The 14,633-nt window shown below is 37.3% G+C and overlaps 1 protein-coding gene across 4 annotated transcripts in view; it reads right to left on the bottom strand.

The window, feature by feature from the left end:
• LPIN2 (lipin 2) overlaps positions 1–14,633 on the bottom strand; it is a 44,957-nt gene that overhangs the window by 5,299 nt on the left and 25,025 nt on the right. For 3 of the 4 annotated variants that reach the window (XM_042030512.1, XM_042030501.1, XM_042030491.1), the window contains exons 6-18: positions 10,955–11,078; positions 10,001–10,322; positions 9,660–9,759; positions 8,676–8,863; positions 7,391–7,484; positions 6,977–7,046; positions 6,784–6,873; positions 5,944–6,026; positions 4,682–4,826; positions 3,802–3,950; positions 3,240–3,326; positions 1,364–1,516; positions 226–340 (exon numbers count right to left, since the gene is read on the bottom strand). In XM_042030512.1, coding sequence (XP_041886446.1) covers positions 226–340; positions 1,364–1,516; positions 3,240–3,326; positions 3,802–3,950; positions 4,682–4,826; positions 5,944–6,026; positions 6,784–6,873; positions 6,977–7,046; positions 7,391–7,484; positions 8,676–8,863; positions 9,660–9,759; positions 10,001–10,322; positions 10,955–11,078 — 1,720 coding nt within the window. The remainder of the gene's footprint in view (positions 1–225; positions 341–1,363; positions 1,517–3,239; positions 3,327–3,801; positions 3,951–4,681; positions 4,827–5,943; positions 6,027–6,783; positions 6,874–6,976; positions 7,047–7,390; positions 7,485–8,675; positions 8,864–9,659; positions 9,760–10,000; positions 10,323–10,954; positions 11,079–14,633) is intronic. The other variant, XM_042030521.1, reaches the window with a different exon arrangement.

Raw genomic sequence — 14,633 nt, forward strand, 5'->3', positions numbered from 1 at the left:
ACAAAACTCTGAGAATACTAATGCATCTTTGTAACCTTTGTCATATAAGCAGTTGTAGCAACTTTTATTTAAGGTATCTGCATGTGGTTTTTCCTGATCAAACCCATAGAAGCAGCAGTGTCCTGCTTCCATATTCAAATTTTCATAAACACAAAAAGAAAAGCCTGTTTGTTTTGCTTCTCAAGTACATACATTTTAACCCTTCAGTTAGAAAGGGGCACTTACATTGGGCCTGTTTCCAAAAGCAGCATAGAAAGGCTGTTTACTGGGAGCAAACAAATTCTTGATATCATTCAAACATTCAATTTTGAACTTTTCAGGCTTCTTTTCTATTACTTCCCTAAAATAAAATTTCAACAGTCAAATTCTAAATCATGATTTGATAGAAGGTATCCTCCTTACCCCATTTATCTGATATTTATATTCTCATTGCTTCCTGTTGCTAGCACTGGTAGTTGTATAGACAGTGCTAAGTAGCTCTCCAAGAACAATACAAGAAACAATCAAACATTCCCTCTTTTCCAACATCCACAGTAAAAAGAAACAGGTGAATACTGTGCATAGGCTAAGTAGAAATGGGAAGGAATTCCTAGCTGTGAATGCAGTTGTGAACTGCTTTTTTGTAGCTGACTATCTGAATCAGAAGATCTAATCAAGTACACATAAGCTTGTTACAACTCCTGTCTTACAAAAGTAAGGTCCATGACATTAATGGAAGTTGCTGTCATTGCTATCCATGACAAAATAAAAACCAAATAAACAAAAAACCCCAACAAACAAAACCTCCTTCACAAACAAACAAAAAACCCCCAACACTTTTCCATCATTAGCTCCTCCCATCAAGAACAGGTAGACTATGGCTGGTCCAAAAGATCAACTGAGTTGAACCATATCTACACTCCCATCCTGTTTTTTAAGTAGCTGTACATGAAGCACTCCCACGTCCACAAGATCACTTCACGTGACAGTCTGTACTGCCCGCTTTGTTTTCTTTTCTCTCTACCGTGTAGTAGCACTGCACTGCAACCCTTGCAGGTATACTTGAAAAGACAGAAGTGTACTAATATAAACAGAACCTAATAGTCATCAGTCATGGACTAGATGAATGAAGGGAAAACAAGTTCCTCTTGGACTGATATGTTGTGTTTTGTAGCCACTTCCAATGTGCCCACAGGAACAGAAGTATACAAGTGAAATTCAGATGAAACAGAGTTTTTAAATGATCACTAGAGGGACATCAAGTCTCAGTAGCAAATATAGTCCAGAACGGAACGTTTCATTATAGCTGTAATGCCAAATATTTTTAATTTACTCTTTCTCTGAAATGAGGAGTGAACTGATACAAGAAATCCCACATGCTTACCTATGAAAGGCAGAAAACAAACTGCTGGGGGACAACATGAGAGGGCCCCTGGGGAGAATTGTTCCTTTGTCATTCACCCAGTGCAGGTATCCTCTGGTGATATCTGCCATCCCAATGGCACGGGCAGAACAGTACAGGAACTTGTAGCCATTTCTAGAAAAAAAATTACCAACTTAGTTCATATTCCTGCCAAAGTTTCTTTGCAAGGGTAAGTACACGATTATAGCAACGTCCAGAGGCACCAGTTTAGGTACTGAATTGCTGCAGAGCTCTGCACACACACAAGGAAAGACTTTTCTATTCTTAAAAGAATCTGCAAGGCATGTAGCAGTTTAAATACACAACCAAAACTGAGAAACAGGAAGTGCAAACAGAATAGGGATAGTAATACTCAGATGACACCATTAGACGGACTAGACTGTGTTTCAGTAAGTGTCACATTGGTTTTATTCAGCTTCTTTCAGCTCAGCTGTAGGATGACAGCAATTATTTAAATTATCTGCATCACAAAATAACGGGTGCCAGATCTCCTGTCTCTTTCAGGTTGTTGGCAGAATTTGCAGTGCAGAGTGAAGGATGGATAACAACAAGCATTCATTAAGCCCCTAAATTCTTCTTGCAGACTCTGTATGTTCATCTGTCACACAGATTTGTATACAGTTACTGCATGCACAAAAGGCTTGAGTGTTTATGTGCATTTTCAAAGACTTGACTGAGTTTGGCAAACAATTCCAAAACTGCTCTTCTATTATGCACTGAATAAACAAGGAAACCCACCCCAAGCCACCCAAACAAAACATAAACATTCGTATTATCTCCCATGAATCACGAGGGGCCACATGAAGGCCAACAATACAGACCCCAAAATATTTTTGTGGAAAGAAAGACTACTAAAAAAAAAAAAAAAAAGATAGAAGTTGATTATTTTAAATTAATCCTGAAGTTTCTAACAGTTGATTGTCCTCAGTAAGCAAGTATTATTTCTGGAATCACTGCGTTTTTGAAAAAAGTTTGCTAGACAAAGGACCACATCTGAAAGGTAAGGAAGTATGTAGGTTTATTCTGCCCTAAGTTATTGGACACAAATATTATAGGGCTATGTACCTCTTAGAGGAACAGTACATTTATAAAGGTGCAGTTTACGACACTTTTGAAGAAAGCAAACACCTCACTGTAGCTGCAAGGGGAAGGGCACATGGGCTGCGTCTGCAGGTCCTTGCAGATCACAAGGTGAACACATTCATTTGACTAATCCAGAGAGAGGAAGGGGAAATTGCTGATTTGCTGCATTACTTTTCCATTGTTCTACTGTACTACATTGGCTTATGTCAGAAATGCAACAAAATGACAGAAAACTTGACCCTGGTCACCAACCTACCCTTTGTGCCAGTAATAAATTGTTCCAGAACATAAAATCTAACCTATGGAGCATTCACCTGGCTTTGGGAGCAAACCCATTAAACCAGAAAACACTTATACACTGGAAGGACACTATTTAGGTTTTAAATTTATGCCATACCATGTTTCTGAAAGGCTTTGTGACCAACCTGAGTTGGTGGAAAACAGGTGTGCATGTTTGAGAAATTATTTCTATTCTCTTTTGTATTCATGAAAATATTACACACCGTTTCTAAAAGCTAAAATGCAGAACAAAATGTCTGAGAAGGGAACTAGTAAGTGATGGCTTGCATTCCTGTAAAGTGTGTATCTGTGGAAAGAATTTAGTTACATTTGTGTATGAGAGAAGTAGCTCACTTGCAGCACTTCGACCAACACATTTTAATAAACTGCGTAATTTTTAACAACTATCCAATTACCTGTACATTAATTCCCATATTCCAGAAAATCCTAATTGTTTCATAGATTGTATACTCACTCATTTATGGAATGATAGAGTTTTGCAATGCCCTGATGAGTCCAGTCCTTGCCAAACTGAGGGAGGATATGTCCCAAAGCATCAGACCTAAAAGGAGAATCAAAGGTACCTGACACATGGTATATGAGTTTTGTTAAAGACAAACACTAACAAACATACAATTTATAAAGAGTATTTACAGAAATATTTGTGTAGAAGGTCCATACTATTTAAAAAGAGAACTAATAACTAGTCCAGACAGAGCAATTAGTGAGGTCATACAACACAAGTCAGTTCCAAGTTAACCTATGGGTGCTAAACCTGGAGAAGTCTAATGAGGGAACAATCACGTGGCAAACATTATCATCTTGGTATTATTCTTTTAAAATACATTTTCTAGTTTGCTTTAAAGGCAAGTACAAATGAAAATCAAAGTAAGATTGTTAATGAACTTCCTTTAGTATTTGTCTTAAATAAAGTTCCTTTACCTTGTTTTGAAAAGCAGGATAGGATCAGTAAAGTAAGATTAGGAAAAAAAAAACAAACAACAAAGAAAAGAAAGAAAATCCCCTAAGATACTTACTTGGTTATTGTTCCATCAATGTCTGATATGATGATTTTATCATTCCAGTTCCAGAGGTATATTGTTCCTGCACAACGGCAAGTCCCTTGATACTGGGTTGTAATACTAAATACAACATCATTAGGGCCATCTCTGAGCTTCAACTTTGCCTGCAGAAAAAATAAAAATAATTGAAAATATAAGTTGCCCTCCCTCTAAAATTTTTATTTTATGATTTTAGGATCATAAATGAGCTGCACAAAATGGGTCATATACTCTTCCTTGTGTATTTTGATTAACTCATCAAAAACTGAACCATGGTTTAACACTGGCACAGTTTTGCTGTCAAAGTCTGTTGCAGGCTTGGTTCATGTGCATGTCCACAGTTCTTATACTGACTACAGCAGCAGATATTTCACACTCTGCCACTTTAATTCGTGCTATTACAGTAGAACTGCAGCATTCTGAAATTGAACTCCCAGTTTACCATAGGATACGACAGTATTTCCTACTCAGTGAAGGCTTTCATCAAATTCTTCCTGATGAAAATCATACATTTAGACAGCAGCAGAACTAACTTGTAAGTTAGACCACAGTGCACACCAATTTAAAATGTATGTTGTTACACAGATGTGCATATCCCAGGATATCCAAATTGCAGAAGCAAACAATGTCACTTTTTTGGCAACATGTTAATATAACTGATTACAGAACTTTGTAAGAAATTACTGGTTTTTAATCTAACAGATTCTTAAAAAAACACAGCAGAAGAAAAAATTATCAAAAATTCCCTGCAGCTGCCTACTCTTTTCACAGAAATACACTTTAAATTTCTTTTTGAAGATTTTTTTTTTTTAAGGGTTATGAAGCATCCAATGCACAAGACAGGCATGTCACTTACTATTTGGTCCGAAGACAGTCTAAGTGACTTCTTATAAGATGTAACATTCCCATGGGGTGGATGCTCTGCTGGGGCAGAATCCATTTTCAGGGATTCCTTCAACTCCTGGGATGCTTCATCACTAGAAGAATCATCCTCTGGAGGCCTAACATGACATCAATCAGAATAAATGTAAGCTACATAAAATCCTTCAATAGAGTAAGATGCTTATGCCAGAGTAATTTCTGCTTACGTTGAGGATTTGCTACTACCTGATAGCACAGATTAAGGAAGTCCATGGCCTAATGAATGCCCAGATAAAAGCCAGTACAAGCCAGTAAGCAAGTAAGACTTGTAATGCCAGTACTGGTGGAGCTCTAAACATGACTATTCCTAGCTGGCTCCACACACGATGGGTTTAGTAAAGACACCGTGTCAAGTGGTCACTAATACTGTGCTGATGAATTAGGTAAACTGCAGATGAAAAGAGACACTGAATGGGTAGCAGTGCTTTGTTTTTAAAAAAGCTGCCTCAGTTACTACGTCATTTAAACTGTGGGTGATAAGTTAGTGAAGTTGCTCACCTTTTAAGGTTATTCACAGACTTACTTTCCTGTTCATTAGAGATTTGAAGATTAAAAGCAGCATTAAGTTTCTCTTAAGTATTACATCACAATATATTTAGTTCTTTAAATCTTTAAGACACCAGTGTTCACAAGTATCTTTGCAAAATCACGGGAGAATATGAATATGCATAATAAATATCCCAGAACGGGAGAGTTTTGTGCAAAGCACTGACAGCTGTCTACGACAACTTGGGCAACATGTGCACTGTGATTAGTATTATTTTATTGTTTCAATTATGTCATGTTACAAAAAATTCCACGTGGTTCAAATTATTGATACAATATTAGGCTTTCACAAAAGAAAAAAAGTATTACAAAGTCTATCAGAAACAGTATCACTGTATTTACAGAGCAGTGGCCCATTGATAAAGGTTACCAGGTACGTATTTGTTCTGTCAGTTATGTTATGATTTAAGAAGTAAACACAATAGGATTTAGGAAATAATTGTAGTGTATTTGTAGTTCCTACAATGTTTGCTGCCACATTATTTTGCTGAATTGTTTGCTATACACATCTGGTTCCTCTTCAGTAGCTTACAGGAAAATGTTTTTTCCCACAGTACATTAATACTGAATTCTTCATTCCAAAAGAAATGAAAAAAAAAGGAAAAGAAGATACAATTCGGTCCACAAGTAAGTCTTCAGACAGGAACACACCTACTATTAACTTGCTCTTTTATAGTTGCTGGTAGTTCATTTGCTCTTTGCGTCTCAGTTTTCCCCTCTTTTGCCTCTGGTATCTAAAGCAACACGATAATAAAGAACATATTGACATTTTAAGCATTTTAAACCAATCCAAGTGAAAAACAGCTACCAAAGTAGTACATAAACTATATTAAGTCTCAGAACCATCCATTCTACATAATAAGTTCTAAAAATTATTTAACAAAAGGATGCTTATGAAGAAATTATCTATTAAAGCTTTTCATTATTTCAGGAAACAAAACTGTGTGCCAGAAATTGAGAACTACTAGATTAACACAATGAATTTAGCATTAAAGGAGCTGTCAATCTTTTAAGCTTATAAATCGCTTTTTTGTGGGCAAGTTTAAGGCCCATACTCAAGGTTAAGAAAGCTTGATTTAGACTAAAATGGGGTGTCTCAGCTTAACTATTATGCAGTACAGCACATACATATTTATTTGTGTGTATATTCCTAAAACATACTGCAGTGATTGAAGAGTAGCTTTGATAACTGCTTATGGCTTAGAAGAAAGACTTTAAAGAATAATGTACAACAGCTGAATACAGTAAATTTTGTTGAAGAAACTAGTAACACCAGACAATGATGCAGTCTGAATCTAAATGAACAGATGCAGCTACAGCTATGCAACCTCTTAGCTGGCCATCAGTGACACTGAGCTATATGAGCGCTGTTTTGAGGTACTGCTGACAAATTATAATTTTTTCATCTTTTAACACCTAACCTTTTAACACCTTTTTTCATCTTTTAACGCCTAACAGAAAAAAAAAAAAATCACAGTAGGTCTCAGCCACCTGCTTAGTCATGCTTTCTTTCTTGCGCCAGAACCACCACCGTCCAGACTTCTTTGGCATCTTTTCTTTGACCCAAGACTCAACAGTGGCCTGAAAAATTAGACGTATTTTTAATTTGTATAGAAAAACAAAGAGATAATCAGGTGTTACTACATACAAAATTTTCAAAGAAAGTATGCATTTATCTATTTACCTTAGGCAAACTCTTCTGGAACACCTGCAAACTCAGAATCATCGGAGCAGCCAATGCCCAGTTATAATACCTGTTTTAAAACACGTTTTTGGTAAGATATTACAAAATCTGACTACAGATCAATAAATACCAGCATGAAAACTTGCCCTTGTGTTGATGAAAATATGTATTTGCTGCCAAACCACTAATATTAACATTTTCTGCAAGCAAAGTCATTTTAATATATACAATTCAACATCAGTGGCAATTGCAGAAAAAAAATCTCACTTAAGCTAAAGCTAAATTTAATGCAAATCTTTGGTTCAAACAGATTTACACACAAATTGCAATAGAAGCTGAGAAATGTGCTCACTTCAGAGACAAGATCTGAAATGGGATTTTCTATGACCTAGTTACATGACACAGAGAATTTACCTGTTATAAATCCGTATTACCAAATTAGGATTGTCTATGAGTCCAGGGTTTTCAGCAAATTCATGATAAGTAATAATATGTTCCATGAATTTTTCTGCAATAGAAAGAGATTTTAATTAGAAAATAATAATAAAAAATCCCAAGATGTCTGATTAGTCTATATCTAGGAAAACCCTCTTGTCATTTCAGAGTCTCTGCTGATCTTGCAGCATCACTGAAGATGGGCTAATGTGGCCTACCTGTCAAGGATCCTGTGACTGCCTCCTCCCTACAGAAAAAGCCTTGTACCACTTCAACAGTCACAGTAAAGAGCATTAGGAAATTAGAAGAGGAAGGATAAGGAGGAACTAATTCAGTCCAAAGGTTGGAAAAAGAAAGCCATGCTTGTCTAGACAAGTTTTCTTCAAAAATTGTGATGGCAGGTAAGGGGCCTACATTCTACACTAAAAGAAGAGGGGAAAGGGTGATATCAGCTTTTCAGGTTTGAAAAACTACTATCACTAACTAGCATTTTCATAACTAGTTTCTATACATGTTTGCCGAAATCCATGATTTAGTGTAAGACTCTACAATCAAGACATCCTTTTTTTCTAATCAAATCCAGTATTACTACCATGTTACCACGAGAACAGTCCTGAGTTTTTATTAATAAGCACCTAAATTTCACTAAATGTATTAAGAGACTGGATGACCATTTAAAAAAGTAATATGAAAACACTGCAGTACATGTCCATGAAGATTTTATGCTCCTAAAAGCTCCCTCAAAAATACATATGACTTCAATATTAAACAAGCTAAAGCATTAAAAGAGAATAGTCAGCTGATAACAATCTAGAGGTTAACAATCATTTAGGACAGAAGAAGAAGAGCATAAAAAATAGTCCAACACAGAGGGGTTTTTTTATCACTTGAAAAAAACTGAAAAAGAAGAAAAATCAGGCAATTGGAAAGAAGATGAATTGTTAAGATTTATATAGGTCTAAACAAGGACTTGCAGCCAGAAATCAATGTAGTTGGTCAGATAAACAATATATAGTACGAAAAAGGAGACAGAAAGCTTCTCAAGACATCAAGTGTTCTTGATTTATCTGAGGTTAAATTCTGCTATCTCTGCTTAGCAAATGCTTGTGAATTTTAGAAAAACGAAGATTTTCTATCCCCTTTTCTCAACGTGAGCATAGTAACAAGCTGAAGTTTTGTGAGGAGGAAATCAGAGCATTCAAGCCACTTCATTTGTTTAGCTGCCTGAGCTCTATTCCCCTTTATGCTTTAGTCTTTCACATACCTTTAGAAATCTCTCCATTTTCATTGAGACCTCCACAAAGCGAAAGCGTAACATCAGGCAAGTCCATAGCAGAATCAGACATGCACTCTGTACCACTATCAGCAGCAGCACTTCCCACTGACTGGGGTGACTGGGAACCAGAAAGGGTATCTGACTCTGTCCACTGCCTGAAGCCAGGATCAGAATCACTAAAGGAAAGTGAAAAGTATTTTACTTTAAAAAAAATGTACAGATTTTAGGTTACAGAACACCCTACATGATTACTCAAAAAAAAAAAAAAAAAAATCTTGCTTTTGCATTTTTACAGCATTTCATAACATAAATTTAAACCCAACCAAACAAAAAACCCAGACACACACCCACACCAACCCTTCAAAATATTGGCAGACTGTTTCCAGTTCTCCTAACATTACACTAAACTGGGCAATAATTACATTTCTTGCCTAAATTGGATTTAAATTAAGAAAACATCCTCTACATTCAGCTTCTGCAGAATACTGTGCTCCTCAATTTTTACCAGAAAGTTGTAAAGTAAGAAAAAGGAAAAATAGGGCACTGCTTTTGGTGTTTTCAGAACATTGTCTGTTGGAAAAAGTACAACAGAAAAGAAAAATGACATAAAAAAAAGTCACACTGTCATTTAAGGCTAGAGTTACTACTTTGATCCACTGCAAAGTCCACAATACGGCTAAACAAGAGTACTGACACAAGTGCAGTTTCAATGCACTCCCCTCTGTGTCTGCAGAACACAGAGGTTCCACAAAGAGGTAACTCTCAGTAGTCACCTCCCATGTGATCTTTCAATGTGTTTCTTGTCAAACTAGAATTTTCACAATGAGATTAGTACTGATTACTTCACAAAAGCCTAGAAACATGAAGTGCGATTCTTTTTATCAGAACTGGTGCATAAATAATAAATGTAATGACTCTGGTAATGCAACTGCAGAATTACCCCAGATTTACAGCATTTTACTTCAAAATTACCTTTTGGGAAAGTAGAGTGCTGCAACTTCTGGTTCCAAAGCCTTTAGGTCATCCAAGTAAATATCATCAGGGCCTTGATGATGACTTCGCTTGTGCACCCCTGTTAATTTTAAAAATTAAGATTACTAAAATGAAGTTACCCAGACACGTTAAATACAAACATAATCATGGAAGATTCAGACTTACTTGCATGATTTGTAAGTTCCAGAGTTTCATTATAATTTTAGTCAGATAAAATTTTAAATAGGGAAAACTGAAAAGGCATATTTATACTTTTTCCACTATGACCTCAAGTTTGGTAGATCACACTGAAGGCAAGAATCAAGAGCTTTATTCCATACCTTTCTTTTTTGAAGGAGAGTCAGTTTTGGCTGTTGGCTTTGTTTCTGGTAAAGGATCCACCAATGTTCTGGAATGATGATCACCATCCAATGGCAATGGAACTTGTGGTTCTACGATTGCAGAAGCAAGAGAGTCTTTAACATCCATCTGCTTAAGCAGAGGATGAGTTCTTGGCTCAGGTTTCAGTACTGTACAGACAGAATCTTTCACATCATCATCATCTTCAACTTCATCAGAGCTGAGGATGACCCTAAAATGAGTCTTCTCTGATGGAGTAATGGTAGCTGTTCTGCAATGCTCCAGTTTTTCTTTCTTACTTATCTGGAAAGCAAAAGTCTAGTCAATCCTTTCACTTCACCTGTTAGTTTTATTCTGTTCTAAACACTAAGTTTATACTTGTGGTACAAGTTCTGGTCACAAGTAAACCAGTAAATAATTTAAACAAGTATTTCAGCAACATAAAACATGTCCCACCATATTAGCAAAGTTCCCTGCAAAAGAATTTTCATGAGCTAATTTACAAGTCCAGTAAAGAAACTGGCATAGAGGAAGTGTTGACTTGACCAAACCACAGCAAGGACAAAGCTTAAGTGCAGATGTCTCAGGGCCTCTGTTAGATACCAAATTTATTCTTATCTAGGCTACAGTTCCTCTGGAATGAACTAAAACTTACTCTACAGTAAAGAAAATTAATTTCTAAAGTTGTTTCCTTCAGGTTTTAACTAAAAATTTAAAAAAGTCAGACTTTCACTGCTAGGTTTTCTGGGATTACTTTGCTGAGCAGGTTTTGAACTCAACAAAGCTGACTCCCTCTGCCTGCCACAAGGGGCTGCTACTTCCCCATTTCAGCCGTATCTTTCTGAACAACAGCAGCAGATTTCCAATCCTCTCCTAGGGCAGTCTTAAATATGCCAAAACTCAGTTACAAAGCTAGAGACATTAAAGAAATTTACCTTGGTTGATTCTGGGAATCCTCCCCACGTCCATTCCATGTGAGATTCAGATCTGAGCAGGCTCTCAGCAGGCTTAACTTCTAGTTCTGAATCACTTTTAGGGCAGACTTGCTCAGAGAAAGCGCTACCAAATCAATAAGAATTTAAAAAAAAAAAGAAGAAAAAAGAAAGCCAGTGTTTAAAATGCATTAATGCATTTGTTGTGCAGCTACTGTTGGTAGAGTTTTCGACAGCTTAACAGAGCTTCAATTATTTGGCAACATGGCAAGGAGCCCAGCAGGGTTTTCAAACGGTGAGAAATTAGGTTAAAACCAAAATCACATTAAAGACATTAAAGGACGTACATAGTGATCACACTAAACAGATTCCTCCACTGTATCTGCAGTGCAGAAATAGCTCTCCCCTCAGCCAATGTTCCATTTTTTCAAACAAAACAAGAACAAAACAAAAAAGTTTATTTAAAAGTAAGACAGAAAATGGTTTTAAGTTCCTTACCTCTGTAAAAATATAGCATTTCAGCTTGCTATACAGAGACTTCAGTAATAGAAGTCTTGCAAACCTAACTCACAAGCCCACAAAACAACATCAATTCCCAGTGCAGAGAAAAAAAACATTCAGAAGATAACATAGGAGAGGGACAGGAGATTACTTGAAAACTTCTTTCAGATGTGTTTGGACTACATGACCTTTAAAATCCATCCTATTTTTTCCTACAGTGGTTATTATCCATAAATCAGAAACAGACTTCTGAAATCTAATTTAGCCAGGATTACTTTTAAGCCAGAAGAACACTCTACAAAATGCTAGAAAGGAGTGATTTCAAAATCATTTTGCACTTAAGATCTTAGAGATTAAAGAAAACACAAGGTTTTGTCTACCCTTCCTTGAACAGGGCAATTATATCGCACATTACAGAAATGCTGTTCTTTTTACACTTTGACATTCATAACATATTATGGTTTGGGTTTATATAAAAAAATCTCAGTAAGTGAATCTAAAATGTAGGGACCAGAACTGGACACAGCCCTCCGCGTGTGGCCTGACCAGCACTGAGTGGAGAGGGATAATCACATCTCTGTCTCTGTCACTAATGCCCCAGTGGGTGCAGCCCAGGATCCAGTTTGCCTTTGTTGCTGCAGCCGTGCTCTGCTGACTCATGCTCAGCTTGCTGTCTCCCAGGTCAGCAAGGCAGCTCCCAACCACACAGATCCCAGCCTGTACTGGGTTCTTTAGCTGTGTCATCCCAGTACAGGATTTCACACTTGTCTTTGCACTTGTTGCACTTGTAATTTGTGACTGGTCTGGGTGCTAGACCATCTCTTTGAGGCTCCCCCTCCTATAAAAGGTTAGGCCAGATGAACTTTTGAGGTCACTCCGAACTTGGCTTGTTCAATGATTTAATGAAAATTTTAAAGTAACTCCCTACAGATATTTATGGATTTTTTTTCCATACAAAATTCCTGCAAAGATTAGTTACCTAATTCAGTACTACACATCAAAATTTCTGAAGGTTTGAGGAACTCAGGCTTTGTAACTAACTACAGGACTAAACTGTGATCACAATAGACACTACACAGACCACAATCCAAACAGTAAGAATCCCTCATGGTGCTCTGAGATGACACCTCAAAAATCCAAGACAGCAGGACATTTAAACATCTCTACAGTAGTAATTCATCATTTCAGTCAACTTCCAGCCTTCATGACCCATGGACATAAAAAGAAAACTGCTATTTCCCCCCTCAGTACTCCATTAACAATGTCACACAGAAATCACATTTTCTGTACTGGTAAAAGGGCAGTGTAACACACTGATGAAAATACATGTACATCTTTGTTTTCAAGAAGAATATGAACTAACTTCCCTACATGTCAAATAACTTATTTCACCTACACCACAAGTCAACTGGAAGCCATGCAGAATATTAACCTGTTTCTAAGCCTAATTCTTAATACTCAGCAGTACCTGCAAAAGATTGAGTATTTCAGGGCTTTGGGACCCTAGGTCTGTTCCACTCCCCCCAAAATATGTTCTCCACTGTCACTCTTGGACAGAAGTCTTTAGCCAAAAGGCCCATACTTGTAATAATGCCAACATTGCTTGTTAAAATAGGAGGAACACTGATGGCATCAGGTATAACATCTTATTATAGTGAGTAGGACAAACAGAAGTGTCCTTATGGAAAGGACTTGGTCTGTTTTCTTTCTTAAGCTCCTTGCAAGGGTTCTGAAGAGCAAGACAACCAACTGAACTACAAGTTAGTTAGCTTTTTCAGATCTCCAAAAAGGAGGTTATTAAAACTTCCCATTTCTCTTCTGCTATACAATAGCTACATGATAAAATCTTTCTTTGATGGCTTAGGAGAAAGCAAAATTTCTCTTCTTCTAGATGGCTCTTGTGAGAGAATCCCCTACCCAATGCCCTCCCCAAAGACAGAAAGGAAAATTGCCAATTTCTCTGTTGAACTGCAAGCTGGACTGGGTAGCTTTTTGTTAAAAAGCAACCCCAAAACTGAAAGACCTAGGTACCTCACATGAGGCACAAACAAGTTCTTGCAGCACACTTGCCCCTAAACACATAAATGAGAAGAGATGCATGAATCATCTCTCCCAGATATAATCTACTAGTTTATATTAGCTCAGAGTTTTATAAACTGAAAACAAGAATCAGCCTCCATGCTACAGTCATCTAGGTGATACAATCCACAGAGCAATGTACCAATCCTTAGGGTCAAACACTGTGACTGCTTTTCAGTCTCAAACCACAAACCTTTGGGGAACATTTGAAGAATACATCTCATTAAGTGTAACTGAGGATGTGGTTGTCAGCCCAAAACATGAAAAGGAATGATAATGGCATTTCCTGTCCAACTGCTTCTGTTCATTAACCAGCTATGCACTGGGGGAATTAGCAGGCACCAAACATGGCATGGTACATTCTGACTCCACTGAGGCCACAGCCCTGCAAACACCTCAAGCAGAGAGGTCATACACACTTCAAAAAATACTGGCTGAAGTTGAGCTCTTCTATTCTGCACCACCTGTTGATACAGAAGAACATGCACCTGTGCACGGAGAAGGTAACAAGCAACAATGGCCATCACAAAAGGCTGACCAGTAATCCTCACCGACTTTGTGAATGTATCTGCTATGAGGCAGATTCCTCCATCAAACTGAAAAGCAGTAAAACTAGACACTTGCCGAAGAGTTCAGATGAATCAAGATACTACTTAGCATCCTATGTGAGACATATATGCCCTCTCCTGCATGTCCAAGGTTCAGGGAAAGTATGAAATTTACCGTAAATACTACCACATATGCACAGAGCGCTTTCTTATGCATACAGAGATTGAGGTTAGAGTGGTGAAACCCAAAGTGTGAGCCTTGAAAAATCTACAAACTGAATGCAAGAGGAATAGCATGAACATCAGAAACTGAAGAATGCACTTGAACGTACAAACAGAAGTGCCCTGGTCACAGCAAAAGCTGACTGGCAAGCTGTATTATGCCATTTTAAAGAATCCACAGTCAACTGATTTCAGTATCTCTGGACAATGAAAGATACCAGAACTCCAGCAAATCCCCTGTTCTGAAGCGGAATATGATTCAAGTTTAGGATCTAGCTTTACCTTGAGCAATGCAGATTACTTCACACAGCAAGATGTACCTTACATACTCA

This window comes from Corvus kubaryi, unplaced genomic scaffold (genome assembly GCF_017639235.1).
Source record: "Corvus kubaryi isolate FWS band 111438036 unplaced genomic scaffold, C.kubaryi_AGA036_p1.0 132, whole genome shotgun sequence".
NCBI lineage: Eukaryota > Metazoa > Chordata > Aves > Passeriformes > Corvidae > Corvus > Corvus kubaryi.